The sequence below is a fragment of the Vespa mandarinia genome, chromosome 8 (genome assembly GCF_050613455.1).
Source record: "Vespa mandarinia isolate Hongniang chromosome 8, ASM5061345v1, whole genome shotgun sequence".
Classification (NCBI taxonomy): Eukaryota; Metazoa; Arthropoda; class Insecta; order Hymenoptera; family Vespidae; genus Vespa; species Vespa mandarinia.
In genome coordinates this window covers 6,874,095-6,890,226 of record NC_140817.1, presented here as the reverse complement: position 1 = coordinate 6,890,226, position 16,132 = coordinate 6,874,095, and the positions used below count along the sequence as shown (strand labels likewise).

The window sequence follows — 16,132 nt, the reverse complement described above, 5'->3', positions numbered from 1 at the left end:
AAATACCAAGAATATTATGAAATTGACGAAGTATGAAGAGTTTCAAGAACAACAAAAAAAGAAAGAAGAAAAAGAAGGTCATTCACTATATAATTGTCCATTTCCGTTTCAGGGTTTTGGGGATACCACAGACAAGGCTCATGTCAGGCCGGTTTGGGTGCCGCAATGGCCAAGGTAAGAAAGAAATTTAAGTAACAATTTTAGAACAATACTCTTTCATTCTTCTCATTATTTTATATTCGTATAACCGCGAAAATTAAAAGACAATGACGCGGTATATAATAGTTGCATTTTTTTTATCGCATCTTTTCTTTTCTTTTTTTTTAACATACGAAAAAGAAAAGAATGGTAAGAGAATCGGTGAGGCGGATCTCTAAAGAACCTTTAACGGTATAAATCCCAAAAGAGGGTTGGAAAGAGGGTATGTATATAAATATAATGCTGGTGTGTCCCGATGCTGGGCAACACGTCAGGAAAAAGTTAAGGGACGACGCGAGGGGGGTCGGTTAGAACCGAATATGGCGAGGAATGCGAATTCCTACTCTACGCAACATCGCGATGTATTCGTATTCTTATTTGTACGGTGGCTTACCCACGGTCCAAAGAGCAATCGGTAGGATTCTCGCTCTCTCTCTCTCTCTCTTTTTTTTTCTTTTTCTTACACACGGTCGATTGTCTTGTCGAAAGCTCGCTTTTCTGGAACCCCCATCTTTTCGATTTGGTCCCTCCAATCGGGTCAGGATCGAAAAGACATTTACGAAGAAATTTTTCTTCGATTTCTTTTAATTCCATACATTCCTTAAATTTTACGGGAATAAAATGGGTTACCTATGTACTTACACTATGGAAAAGAGAGAGAGAGAGATTTATCCTCATGACACTTGTACCCATGTTACGTTGTATACCTCACTATTCGTCTTCGTTCCTCTTTATTCTTCTCCTTCTTTTCTTTCTTTCTTTCTTTTTCTCTTTCTCTCTCTCTCTCTCTCTCTCTCTCTCTTTCTTTCTCTCTATCTATATCTCTATCTCTTTTCTTTGCCTTTTTCTTTTTGTTTTGTTCTGTTTTATTTTGATTTGGTTTATTTTCTTTTTTTCTCTCGATCGTGTGACCTACCGACTTCGATCTAATCTCTCTGCGCGTAAGAAGTTCCTCGACACGACGTCGGAGCTTCGTATAAACTGAGACGCGGAAAAGAGAGTAAAAGAGAAAAAGATATATATATATATATATGGGAATGAGAGAAAGAGAGAAAGAGAGAGACAGTGCTTTCGCGCAGCGGGACAGCTTCGATTGCCGCCAAAGAAATAGTGGGACAATTCCGCGAGCACTCAGTTGCTCGGCTATCTTCCTCGGATGTATAATTCAGAATTGTCCGGCTATATGGCAGATGTTTAATGCATGTTCCCCCGTGCAGATCGTAGCCGACTTTACTCCTCTCGCGAAACGGCATTCAATGTTAATACCCCGCCCTCGCTTCGGCTCAATCCCCGTGCTTTTACCCACGCTTTGAAAATCGACCCTCTTCATTCCACGTTCTCTCTCGCTTCATCCCCATCCTTAAGCAACAAGTGTGCCTTAGCCAGTATCTTAGGCCTAATTCAATTTCGAAATACTATCTTTTGAAATAGTATCTATTTCTTCTTGGATTTTTTATTTTCTTTTTTCGTTTTTTATCTTCCTTTTTCGTTTTCTTTTTTTTTCTTTCAGGTCGGACATTTATTGCCGATTTCATTTAAGTCAAATAATAGAAGCGTGACGAACAAATGATATAAGCAGATTGATTCTATTATGAAAAAAAAAAAAAAAATTAATAATAACAATCAAACGTGACGTTATTCCTTTTTTTCTTTTTTTATTTTTTTTCTTTGTTTTATTTATTTATTTTCTTTTTTTTTTAGAGGAACGAATAAAACGTCAATTTTTTTAAGAAAATATTAGGATATTTGAACATATATTGATCAGTTCCAAATGAATACGAATAGGAATTCTGACAGTTCTGTCTCTCTCTCTCTCTCTCTCTCTTTCTCTCTCTCTCTCTCTCTCTATATATATATATATATATATATTTCCATCTTTCGAAGACGAAATGGCAAAGAGAAGAGAAGAATGGACATTGCAAGAAAAATTGCTATTGTTTCAAAGGACGGAGCCGAGTCTCACTCGACTACTAAATCTCACTGGCGGTGATTTAGAGGGCCTTTCGATGCCAACGATCGTACGATCGACCATCGATCTTCGCGTTAAACTGCTCGCTTCTGGAATCGCGTCCCCTTTCCTCGAAGCAACTTACACGCGTTATCTTTGCAGTGGATCTGTTCGAGATCGATCGATCGATAACCGGCTCGATAACGATCGATGCCGATTCTTCGATACGATCCGTCCACTTTATCTCGATCGTTTTCTCGAGTTCGATCGTTCTGTTCGATGCCATGCAGAATCATTTGGATTTGGCAAAAAAAGAAGAAAGAAACAAGAAAAAAGAAAAAAGAAAAGAGAAAAGAAAAATTGTGTATAACAGATTCCTCTGTCCTCAAATTATTCGTTTAAAAAAGAAAATCGATGAAAATTAATACGACGTTAAACGTTTCGATCGATTGAATTTCTGTCTCGGTCCTACCAATTCATCGAATGTCGTTTGCACGCTCGTCCATCCGATCATTCGAGATCTCAATGATCATTTATGCATAGAAACCGATCGATGCCTGTGTATCTTTTCGATCGATCGCTTCGATGTAACTCTTACATCGTTTCTTGCTCGCCAAAGTCGTCCAGCCATACGTTTCTTGCCCTCGAGAGAGTACAATCTCTCTTTCTTTCTTTCTCTCTCTCTCTTTCTTTGCTTGCATTCGATATGGTATATTTCAAGCGATGCACGTTTAAGGCTTGTAATATCTAGGCTTCGTGCATGCCTGTGTGAGTGCGTGCATGCGTCTGCGTTTTTTCTTTCTTCTGTGTTCTGTTAGCGGAGATGCTGCGAAAGATAATTTCTCAAACGATAGTTTGAAGTGCACGAAATATCCGCTAAAAAAAAAAAAAGAAAAAGGAAAAATAGAAAACAAATAAATAAATAAAAAGGAAGAAAAAGAAGAAGCATATGCTCGTAAATCTCACGACGATTTAACACTCGTGGAATTTCTCTTTTGCGAAACGTTAAACGTTTATGTCTACGTCCTAATCGTTTCATTATGTCATTAATTTTTTTATTTTTTTCTTCTTTTATTTCTTCTTCCTCCTTCTCTTCTTCTTCTTCTTCTTCTTCTTCTTCTTCTTCTGTTTTCCTTTTCCCTTTTATTTGTTTGTTTTTACAAGAGTACCTTGGTAATATAGAAAAGATCGTCGATATGCATTGGTAATCATTGTGATTCTAACACGATAAACGTATCAATAGTAAAACGCGTAAGGACCGAGGGAAAGAAATGTAAGAAATTCTTCAGGCAAAGGGTTAAGTACTTTCAATCTCGACTGGCATGCCAAGAGGGTGATCTCGAGCTTTACTAAGAAAGAAATAAAGAAAGAGAAAGAGAGAGAGAGAGAGAGAGAGAGAGAGAAAGGAAGAAAGAAAGAAAGAAAGAAAGAGAGCACGAGGCCTGGGATGTCGGCATAAATTTCACTCAGTACTCCCGAGTACACATTCGGTCGCTCGGTTATATTTCAATCTCGAATGCTCACTCTTTCTCTCTCTCTCTCTCTCTCTTTCTCTCTCTTTCTCTTTCTCTCTCTTTCCTTCTTCTTCCGATCGGCGCCAGAATACAACTCGTGTCGGTCGTGTTTCGTGTAGACAGACCGGTGCCTCCGACCGCCATTGTCTCGGTTGCAAATTTTTCCCGTGTATAAGCATCGAGTCGACGCTACTCCATAGGGGGTACACGTATGCATCGTCTCTCTCTCTCTCTCTCTCTCTCTCTCTCTTTCTCTCTCTCTTTCTTTTTCTCTCATTCTTTCTTTCATTTCCCATTCTCTTTTTCCTCTCGTGTCTTCTCGTGTCCTTACGAGACCGAGCGACAAATGCACGTATTTGCTTACCGTTGCACGACTAATGCTTCGAACGCGCTTCTCCACAATGAAATTCTTATGCGACCGTAGCATTAAGAGAATTCATTTGATGTAAACAATTAATTTATTTCCACGATTGAGGAAACGCCAAATTTAAATCTCTCGATATCGATACGTTATATTAAAAAAGAAGAAGAAGAAAAAAAAAATAAATAAATAAATAAATAAATAAATAAAAATAAATAAATAAATAAATAAAATAAAAAAAGGAGAAGAAAAGAGAGAAAATTCGCAACATTTTTTCAATGAAGTATGACGAATAATTTTTCGAATTTTTCATACAACACAGATGTATATGTTTACCCTGAAAATTCTTCTACCTTTTTCTGTTCGAAATTTCTACCTTTCTACTGTTTCGTTTCGTTCATTTTTTTTTTCTTTTTTTTTTTTTATTTTTCTTCATTGTTGCAAAGGAACAAAACAAAAATTGCAGAGACGTACAGAAGTCACGGTTGGTAGGTATATCGGTGTAAGTACGCATATGTATGTGTGATTATGTGATTGTAGGTGTGTATTTGTGTTTATGTGTAGATTGTGTATATATGTATGTATGTGTGTGTGTATGTGTGTTTAGTGTGTTCGCCCATCGAGACATTGGGCGTTCACGTGACTCGGTCGCACGTTTGACATCGTTGTGTATCCTCTCTACGAGGAGGAGTTTGAGGAGGCTCCCATTGTTTGGCGAGCGTGCGAATCGCCGGCGTTGCGGCCGGTGCGCCGTCTCACAAATAATAACATTTGTGGACACGAACGATAAATAAAGTCCCGGAGCCGAAATGCCTACCGAACTGGCGCCACTTTAACTCGTACTTTGACCGTCTTTTACTGACCGACCACCGAGACGTATCGTATCCGATACTTTTCCTCTTCTTCCTTCATTCTCTTCCAGTTTTAGTTCTTTTTATTTTTATTTATTCTTTTTTTTTTTTTTTTTTTTTTTTTTTTACAACGTTCCAACTCGTTCGAAATCGAGTTAAAGCCAAGTTGAAAATTAATGGGAATCTGAGCATTAAATCGTAAGGTAAACGGCGATTAAAATGAGTTCGAGTTGAAAGAGAAGACTCTTTGTCGCGTCGACAAACGTGTCTCCTTTACGTTTAAAGTGCGCCTTTAGAGTCTACGCGTAAATCCCTACCAAGAGAGCTCTGAGAGTCAGGATATAAAAGGATGAGGGAAAAAAGTTGAAAGAATAAGAGAAGAGAGAAAAGAGAGAAAGGAGACAAAAAGAGAAAGGAGAGAGAAAGAGAGAGAGAGAGAGAGAGAAAGAAATAGAGTAGAGAAAAAGGAGAGGATATATGCAAGCAAAGGATGGCGGGGCAAGGGATGGGGAAAGGGAAAAGAGTTTCAGGTGGCCATTTAAGGCTTGGACATTTCGTTCTGTCACCGCGTTCCGTGTTCACCGTCGACTGTTTGCAAGGAGGCCACCTACGCGCGCCGGTGGTCCTGCTTGCATTGTTTTATAAACGGCCGCCATTTCTCATGATAAGGAGAGTAAAACGAAGTTAGACGCTAGTTTTCTTTTCGCGATTCCTTGCAGGTACGCGGTACTTCTTATCCTATTTCTTTCTCTCTCTCTTTCTCTCTCTCTCACACTCACTTTCTCGCTACTATATACCTACTTACATATAGGTACATATGTGTGTGTGTATGTGTGTCTACCTATAAGCTTTTCTTTTATCTCCGATACGATATTTCCCGCGACCGGATTAGGCGAGTCTCTTCAACCTCTCCCGACCCTTTCTCCTAATAAAATAAAAACTAAAAGTATCGCGCCCTCTTTTGTCCTCCTATCTTTTATCTTCCCTTGAATTGCTTTCCAATCGTTAATCGCGTTTCTATTCGTTCTATTCTCTATACAATACGCAATTGTGTATTGTAAGCGTTTATTTAAAAAAATCGATACGTTTATCCTCTCTATAATTTCTCTTTTTATAATCATATATATATATAATATTATATTATATAAATTATATATATATATATAAATTTTTATAATTATATTAGGTGGACCGGAAAGTAATGTCGTTTCTGCGCATATCAATATTTGATTGTTAAAAATTGTTAAAAATTTATTCGTTTGAATTTAATTTAAGAAAGCGACATTACTTTCCCGTCCACCTAATATATATATATATATTACAATATATTCTTTTCTTTTCTGTTAACATTCTTCATCTCTAACGGATTCTCTATGATTACCTATCAAGAAATAATTATATATATCAAACTTAGGTGTAATTAATTCGATGCTCAAAGCACGTGACTTTGCATTTTCTTTAAATTATCTATCGAACTTATAATCTTTCAGAAGATCATAAGCGTTTATACTTATTCCTCCTTTTCATCCTTCTGACTGTCCTTTTCAAATGATTTCTTCTCTTCTATCTTTACCGGCACCATTACCCACGACTATCATAGGTCCCCCATTCAACTTACAAAACTCGTACGCATCTCCTCGTGAGTAGGCGACCGGTTACATGTGTCGAGCGTAGGTGCACTCCGAGAAAGTGCATCGGCATTGTTCCGCGATTAACACTTTGATCCCAATGATATTTAAGACAAGACCTTGACTCCGGATCTTTATTCTCGATATAACGATGAAGTGGATCTTTCATCGATCGTCGAATGAATTTTATTCCCTTTTGACAATCTCTTTTGATCCTTGAACGAGGAAAAAGAAAACAAAACAAATGAAAAGAAAAGAAGGCAAAAATTTATAAACAATTGCATTACGTAATTTCGATTTGCTCTAATGATAAATGATAATTATTATTCTCCACTGATTCGTCGTACTATTCATTCTCTTCTCTATTTCTCTATTTCTATCATATACATACGTTTTCATGCGCCTGATCATGCATTTGCATTATATACTTACTACATGCGTACTATTTCGATTGCGTAATTTTGCGGGAAAAAGAATGAAAAGGAACTGCCTCATCTATTTTCCACGCGTTTCTGGTCTCTTACGAGATCATTCATGCTCTGCAGGCTATTAATTAATATGTATGCGATGCGTAATCTTTATTACAGTCGTTAGATGTCTCCGTCGTGGTTCTTACCGTTACACAACGTGAACGCAAACGTCACGGAAGCGTGCGTGTTAGTAAGATAATTTATAGGCTACTATAAACGCGCGTATCTCGCTAACGGACAAAGAGATACACTTTAACCGGTTCCATACGAACACGAACTCCGACTGAACGCTATGAAATTGTAAATGTAATATATATATATATATATATATATATATATTAGAAATGTGAATTTCCAAACGAAATCAATTGAATATTATAGTGATAAGCATTAAAGGATCACTTCGAGTTAACAACGGTTCAAGTTACGAAAACTCGAGATAGATTATTTTTTTAGAATCGGTTTTGAAAATAGTATGTCGTCGTCGTACGTTAAACGCCATGGGAAATGCGAGTCGTGAACGAATTAACGGGGGTTTAGGTATGTCGACGATTTCGAGTGGCACTCGAGAGAGAGAGAGAGAGAGAGAGAGAGAGAGAGAGAGAGAGAGAGAGAGAAAGAGAGAGAGAGAGAGAGATTAAGTGGCATTACCATCGTGAGTTTTTAAGTACCTTATCTTCATTTTAATAAATCACATGGTATCAGAAACTTTAGATAATGTTTTAATTATTTTTCGATTTTCTTTATTAAAATTCCGTCCAATCGTCTTATTACCAAAAAAAAAAGAAAAAAAAATTTGTAACTGATGTTCAATTTCAAAAAAAAGTTATCTGTCGATAATTAATTGAACTTTACGATTCGACACATGTAGAACAACGTTTTAATTTATTTTAACAATGTTTAATTAAAAAAGTTCTCTTTTTAATCTTCGCGTATATGCTAATGAAAAGGATTAATGGTTAAAATTAATTAACGCTGATGATAAAAAGAAGTATCGTTAAAAGATCATTTTTATCTGCGATTTCTCGCGTACGTTCCGCTCGACAAATTTAATATGAGCGTGCATGCATAACCGTGTCTCCTCTCTTTTTCCCCCTTGCATTCGAATAAAAGCGTACACACGTTCCGTGAACGACCGATTTATCGCGTATTTGTGAGACTCGTATACAGAGTAAGTACATGAGTATGTACATGTACGTGACTATCTTCGAAGTTATCTTGTTAATTGAAAAGAAAAATTCGTGTTTCGTGGGTGCACTCGGTTTCCTGTTTGTCTCACATACTATTGTATTTACCAAATAGCAATACATAATGTCAATGAATCGAGCTTTTCTTACACTTTTCTTTTTTTTTAATTTATTTTCTTTTTTTTTAATTTTTTTTTATTTCTTGTTTGTCTTTTTTTTTTATTTTTGTAATTCCACTTCTCCTTTTTCAATTACATCGAAACAACAAATTTTAATTCTCTTATTGATTTCAGAATGGCGAAAGACTCTTTATCGGTGCACCAGGAAGTTGGTACTGGCAAGGTAAACGCTCGCTTTTTCTTTTTTCGATCTTTGAAATAATTCGAGAAATCTTTGAGGTTCAACGAATCGATGAAGCATCATTTCGTTTTCTTCTCGAATAAGATATTTTTAAAAGGAATATGAAAAATTTCAACAATATCTGGCATAATTTATTTTCTATCATTTTAATTAATTATCGAATTAAAATATTGAATTTTGACGAAAAAAAAAAGAAAAGAAAAGAAATAAAGAAGATTTAAGCGATTTAAGTTGCTCAATGACGAGGATGACGAAATTTGTGCTTCATCGTTGTCTTTATTAGAAATACGTAGGTATAGATTTTTTTTTTTTTATTATTGTTTTATGTAAAAATGGATTGAATTTATTTATTCACGCTATCTGCTACTACAGGACGATTCAGAAGCGGCAGAAACGAGACGGATTATTATTAATTTGAATTAATATCTTTAAGTGATTTAGAAAGGATAAAACGTTTCAGGTCAGCTATATTCTATCAGCACCTCGATGAGATTCCAATTCGTGGCAACTACGTCCTTCCTTCAGGAAGAAGTTGCAGGTACCGCGTATTTGCAGCTGCCTAAATTTCTCTCCCCCCTTTTTTCTAATAAATAAAACAATATACATGTCTAAGTGATAATCGGTTTTTAATCAGCTACCCATTTTCTCTTGACTCTATTTGTTGCAAACCACTTTAAAAAATGCCAAATTAACACGTGTTGCTTGATTCCTACGCTGTTATTTCTGAAAATTCATTAAGGAAAATCTTCGTAGGAATGTGTCGAGTAATACACAAAAAAAAAAAAAAACAAAAAAAAAGAAAGAAAAAGAAAAAGAAAAATCTTCTACCCTTTTAATACTCGCTTGGCAGTGGATCCTAATTCAAATCTATTAATCATAATAACGATTCGTTTGAATTTTTTAATTACGACGCTTGTTTGTGCCTATTTTGTCAATAACAAAAGAAAAATAAATAAGAAAAAAAAAAAGAAAAAAAACAAACAACAATCGAAAACATTAACGAATAATTAATCTAAAATCGATAAAATGAGCTTCGTGAACGCTCATTAATTCGTTAATTACTGCCAGGTCAGTTTAGGATGGACACGTCTAACAGGTGCAGGCCGCTTTTTCCAGCTTCACATCTCAAAGCAGAGCCGTTCAACGTAACATTGGATCCATCTACCCTGCTACTCGTAATCGTTCTAATCGTCGCTCCAGTTTTTCTCTATCGTCGTATCTTTTAAAAGATATCAAGACAGTTGGAATGTCGCTGCGTATAAATAATGACACTATAAATAATGTCGATACCGACGATTTACGCTTAAAAGCTAAATATTAATATGAATAATAGTGTATCGCTTGTAAACCCGCAAACATGTCCGTTGTTTGTGATATTTCACGATTGCGATTCTTCATAATCGTCAATGATATTCTACAAAATAAATAAAAAATCTTTTGTCGTTAACTAAAGAAAGAGAAATATAGTCATTTAGATTAAATATGCAATCTTGAAAGAAATACGTACATGGACATGCCACCCACTCGAACGAGATCGTTAATCATCGTCTGAAATTTTTCGTCCTTAAAGATACCATACAATTCGCTTTACAGGGCAAGCATTTTCGCAGCCGTTGAATAGTCGCGCCAAAATGATGTCTACAAAGGAAGCTCCGGCGAACGAAGACGACAGTTACATGGGCTACTCTGTCGCCGCGGGAGACTTCGTTGGAAACGGAGACAGTGGCACGGCTGTTGGTGTACCCAGGGGATCTGGTCTTCGTGGCAAGGTAAGATATACTCTGACCTTACTGTTAACCAACGATAAATAGCTACCTAGCCTAATCGTAATTTCTTTTTTATAACTTTTTCTTATTCACCGATTTCTTCTTTACAAAAAAGAAATTTAACTATTCGAACGTGATCTTTTTTTTCGTTCAAGATAAAAAGAAACTGATAGCCCCTTCAGTTAATTTTCTTTTTTACGAGCTATCATATTATAGTTGTAACATAAGCATACCTTTCTTATATTGTACCGATGACTATGTTATCTTAAAAAGAATGATCTTGAAAAAGAAATGTCCATATCATTGTATTTTATTTGTCATGTAACATACTTTCATATCATTCAATCCGACGGAAATATCTAGATAATTGACTTTAAATAGAATACCTGGTATATATATTATTATCTTCGTTGTTCTAGGTCGTACTCTTTACCTCCAGCATGACCAATCATCAAAACGTCACAGGTGAACAAATGGGTGCTTACTTCGGCTATTCCGTTGCAGCTGGTGACATTGATGGTGACAGTTTAGACGATCTTATAGTCGGTGCACCGATGTATACTATTCCGGACAATCCAGAAATGAATATCGAAACCGGAAGGATCTATGTTGTATATCAAGGAGGAGCTCACGAAAAGTTCCGAAAGGTTGACAGCAGGTAAATAATAAAATAATATCTAATGTCTCGAATTTTAAGAAAATATGATCTAATTAATGATCTAATTAATCTAATATTAGATTAAATTATATAGTATCATTTTTAAAGGAGAAACGATTAATTTCTTTATTTGAAAAAAAGAACAACAAAAGAACAACAAGAAAAACGGAAATTTCGAAAAATTTTCAAATTAGTGTCCGCTGAACTTTCTCGATAAGGTTTTTATCTTGTTTTCTCAGAGACGGAGAGAGTAATCGCGGACGTTTCGGTTTGTCACTGGCCTTTTTAGGGGATATCGATCATGATGGTTATGGTGATTTCGTCGTTGGTGCTCCTTATGGTGGAATAAACGGTCGCGGCGCCGTTTACATTTATCACGGATCGAAAAACGGTGTTTTAGAAAAATATTCCCAAGCTATTCATGCGGATGAATTGAACGTACCAATTCAGACCTTCGGATTTTCCGTAGCTGGTAGCTTAGATCTCGATGGGAATCATTATCCTGATTTGGTCGTTGGTGCTTACGAATCCAACTCAGCATTCTTCTTCAGAGCGCGTCCAGTCATTAAAATGGATTCTTTCGTGACTTTTGAAACCGAATCGAAATTGATCTCTTTAGATGATAAGAATTATACTCTCTCGGATGGTACCAGAGTTACTTCTCTACCATTAAGAGGATGCTTCAGATACAACGGCGATGGTGTCGCATCAAGATACGTGTTCAATGTTCAATACGTCGTCGACGTTAAGAAAACAAAGGCTCCACGATTGTTTTTCATTGAACATGAGAATAAAAACATGATAAACAAGACGATTACACTCGAACAAAATCAACAACTTTGTCGTACAGTGCAGGTAAACTGGTCTAATCCTATTTAACTTTCTTATCATCATCCGTATATGTTCTATTTTTATTTAAAATATTATCGTTTAGGTTTACGTGACACCAAATATCCGTGACAAATTGACATCGTTGGAAGCAGAATTACGTATAAGTTTGAAAGACGATCAGTTACCCGATAATCGTCCACGTGATCCTAGAATATCTCTAAGACCTGTTATCGGTGCTACCATGTCCAAAAAGGATTCATTATCGATAAGAAAGAATTGTGGTCCTGACAACGTTTGCATACCGGATCTACAGCTCAGTGTGAAACCAAACGTCGAACGATATCTTTTAGGATCCGGAAAGAAATTAGAACTCGAGATTTTGGTGATAAACAATGGCGAAGACGCGTTCGAAGCGACTTACAATATCCAATTGCCAGCTGGTATCGATTACATCAAAATCGAGAGAATCGACAAGACCGAGGTACCTGTACAATGTTCAGCGCCTAAACAATCGAACAACAATACTTTGCGTTGCGATATCGGCAATCCTCTTCCTCAAAGACAATTGGTCAATTTCAAAGTACTCCTGCAACCTGTAACATCTAATAGTATGGCACCGTCTTACGAATTCTATATGGAAGTAAACACGACCAATCCCGAAAACGGTACAACGACCAATGACAATAGTTGGCACTTGTCCTTACCGATTTGGATCGAAACGGAATTACTCGTGGAAGGTGAAAGTCGACCCAAAGAAATCTATTACAATCCTTCCAATTACACTGGAACGAACGTTACGACTGAATCAGAGTTTGGTCCAGCAGTCATTCACAATTATATTATATATAATCAAGGACCATCGGATATACTTGAAGCAGAAGCACTTCTGATATGGCCTGCTCAAACTCTTGCTGGTGAAGAATTATTGTACTTGATTGAGCAACCGGAAATGACCGGACCGATTGCTTGTGAAACGGCAAATGCTAATTATCTGAGTCTCCAGGTAGGTGATAACATTGATAAATTATGTTTGATCATTTAAAATTATATTCATTTAAATCAAATATTATATTCATTTTGTTTCAATTTATATTTGTTAGCTTGATCAACGAAGAAGACCATTACATCAAGGCTATCCAGATCCATCTGGCGTAATCTTGGACGAATCTCATTCAGGCAAAACAATCAATGTACAAAGAGGTTTTGAAACATTACAAATTAATAAATCGAATCACAAGGAAGAGAGCGATGTAAATAGTGGCGATAGTTCGGACATTCAAAAATCACGACACTCCTCATCGTCTTCTACAAATGTTGTTAGTAGCGAAACCAGAAGGATACAACTTACTTCTAACGGAGAACAACCAGGTGTACTAACCACCACGTATACACAGAATAGTTCCGGTATGACGAGTAATAGTAATAATAAACCCGACGGAATATCCGGTGTTAACAGGGCAATTATTTTTCACTCTGACTCCGATGGTTATAGCGGTAGTTCGACGAATATAGGAAGTGGATTACAAACGACCGTTCAAGGAAATAATTTCGACTCGAATTTATCCAACTTGGATGGATCACGTAATAGAAATTTAAATTACAGTAGAAATATTGAAAATCATTGGAGAGAATCTGGTAGGATTGCCTATGGAAATCAAGAAGGTTCCTTTTCTTCAACGGGTATTCCAGTGGTACATGTCGACGAAAGCGAATACGTAAGGCAGTATAAGGAAAGTTTGAAACAACAAGAGCAAGAACGTCGTCAACAGGAACTGGAAACTTTAAGAATCGAAGAAGAGGCACGTTTGAGAAGGGTACAAGAACAGAGACGTTTAGAAGCGTTGGAAAGAGTTGCGGAAGAAGAACGTTTGTTACGTGAGAGAAAACAACAGGAGTATGAACGTTTGCTTGCGCAAAGACGACAGGAGGAAGAACGTAGAGAGGAGGAAGCACGATTGAAACAACAAAAAGAAAATGAAGAAGATTATGATTATGATGACGAGAAAGTTTACGACGATACTTTGGAAAATCATGATACAGAGAAACAATCGGGATTTATAACTGGCGATAGAGAGCATGTTGTTGGTAGCAGCGAAATAGAATTCCGTTTACGAAATATTAGCTCTAATCAAGAATTAGAAAAAGTCCTTGGATCCTTGTCGAAAGAAGCGACCGGTTATCAGTCATATAATAGACAAGGAAAACAATATGTTCAATTTATGGGACGATTTAGAACATCCTCCGACAGAAAGGAGTATATAGAATTTCAGGATGGTTCTATGTTTCCGCTGCAGGATCATAGAGGAGTACAAAGTTATGTTTCCGTATCTACCGAGCCACAAGATAGTCGTTTCTTGAGAATAGAAGGTCAGCTTTTGATTGGGCAGGATGGTAAAGGATATATAGTGTTGAAAGATGGTCGCAGATTTCCTTTACAAGGTTCTTACACTTATACAGAAGAACGTACTTATACTTTAAATGGTGGTCCAGGTATAAAATCTTATAGCAGATCCCGACAAGAAGGATCAAATTCGGAGAAAGATTACGAGACAAGATACAGTTCGCATGTTGACGAGCATAAACGAACGGAGGATAGACAAGTCGATACCAAAGTATATGGAAGAAATCATTTCGATTTAGTTGGTGAAACAGATCCAAATCATTTAAATTCAAGATTTAGACGAGAAAATGATGCATTGACTGTAAAAGAGTTTCGAAAATTCGAAGAACACAATAGACATCGTCGAGAAATCGACAGCAGTTTTCTTCCTTTAGATGAAAATAATCCTACTATTGATCGTCAAAATCCTTGCAATACCACGAAATGTGTTACATTGCGTTGCGTTCTTGGACCTCTGAAGAAGGACCAAGAGATAACAATCGCTGCGAGATATCTCGTTAACATCAGGACCTTGAAGAAAGTTGCGTTTAAGGAGAAAGTTAAGGTCTCAAGTCAATTAATAGCACGCGTTACCAAGCAACCCTTCATCGGTACGCCGGTTGAGCAAGTAGTGAAAAGCCATGAAATTTATACGAATATCGAACCGACTGTTGCTCCGTCCTCTCCAGATGACATTCCACTTTGGATAGTAGTTTTGTCGGCTTGTGCCGGAGCGATAATCTTATTATTACTCATTTATTTACTTCATAAGGTAAGTCAAACTAATGGCAAAAAGGTTAAGAAGTTAATCCTTATAATCATAAAATGAGTTATGATCTTTAATATATATTTTCTCTGTTAACAGTGTGGATTCTTCAAGAGAAATAGACCTTCCGATGCTCCGGAAAGACAACCCTTGAACAGGAATGGTCATTTCCAACAAGGTGACGAACACTTATAAAAAGGACTGCCACTCGTACCGAGTTATTAGACTTTTTTTGCTCTCTCCGATCGAATCTATTCATGTTTCGATCGTGTATTGGAAAACGGCGGAAGAAGTGCCTTAACGGTCTTGATGTCCAGCTAAAAGGAGGAAAAAATGAATCTAGTGGATTTGATTGTCTCGCGAGAAATGTATACACTGTTTGATACATCGAACGATGATAATGCGAGATTCGTTGTTGTTCATACAGCAATACTGCCACTTAATACTCCTTCCAGCTCCTGCAGCAGCTCGATCACGCAAGTTTCTAGTCAGGAGATGTTTTCTTTTTACGTGTAACTTACTTTGAAGCCATACCTCATGGGTCATCAAAAGCGAAAGAAATACAAAGTACTTTTCTTTTTTTTTTCATTGTTCGATTTCCAACTGACTCTATTTTTTTATTTCTATTGTAAAATAGTATTATACAAATATGATCAAAATACAAAAAGAACGAGGGAAAAAAAAAGAAATAAATATCAAGTATTTTAGACGATCGTCGAATTAACATTGAATGTTTTATGAAAGGATGAATTTGCTTTCTGACGGATCTTATTCGCTTCTGTGATCGACACCTATGGGGGTTCCTCGTTACATCTGGGAAGTAGGTTTGACAGTATGCAAATTTTTAATTATTTATTAAATTTATATATATATATATATATATATATATATATATATGTATATATATATATATATATATATATATATATATGAACATATATATAACATATATATATATATGTATGTATGTATGTATGTATGTATGTATACCACGTAACATATACTAGAGCGTCGGAACATATAAGGACTGCAGCCATGTCCCAGATGTATGTGTGTATAATTTTGTAAATTATTAATTATGTTATTATACTTACGTACTCAGAATAATCTACCGCAACAGACTGCGTGTCTGATCGTGAGATAAATAATCAGCGACCGATAAAATACAGAAATTAACTTGTACATACAAAATTAAGACGTAACGTTAAAGAAAT

General features: G+C 36.3%; 1 protein-coding gene across 5 annotated transcripts in view; it reads left to right on the top strand.

Annotated features, from left to right (window-relative positions):
• Positions 1-15,793, top strand: part of if (integrin subunit alpha inflated) — a 51,434-nt gene extending 35,641 nt beyond the window's left edge. The window contains exons 6-14 of one of the 5 annotated variants that reach the window (XM_085658923.1): positions 113-174; positions 8,451-8,499; positions 8,978-9,055; positions 10,111-10,286; positions 10,703-10,941; positions 11,181-11,796; positions 11,876-12,775; positions 12,873-14,924; positions 15,018-15,793. In XM_085658923.1, coding sequence (XP_085515049.1) covers positions 113-174; positions 8,451-8,499; positions 8,978-9,055; positions 10,111-10,286; positions 10,703-10,941; positions 11,181-11,796; positions 11,876-12,775; positions 12,873-14,924; positions 15,018-15,113 — 4,268 coding nt within the window. In that variant the 3' untranslated portion in view covers positions 15,114-15,793. The remainder of the gene's footprint in view (positions 1-112; positions 175-8,450; positions 8,500-8,977; positions 9,056-10,110; positions 10,287-10,702; positions 10,942-11,180; positions 11,797-11,875; positions 12,776-12,872; positions 14,925-15,017) is intronic. The other 4 variants (XM_035879555.2, XM_035879586.2, XM_035879578.2 and 1 more) reach the window with 4 other exon arrangements.
• Positions 15,794-16,132: the final 339 nt, after the last annotated feature.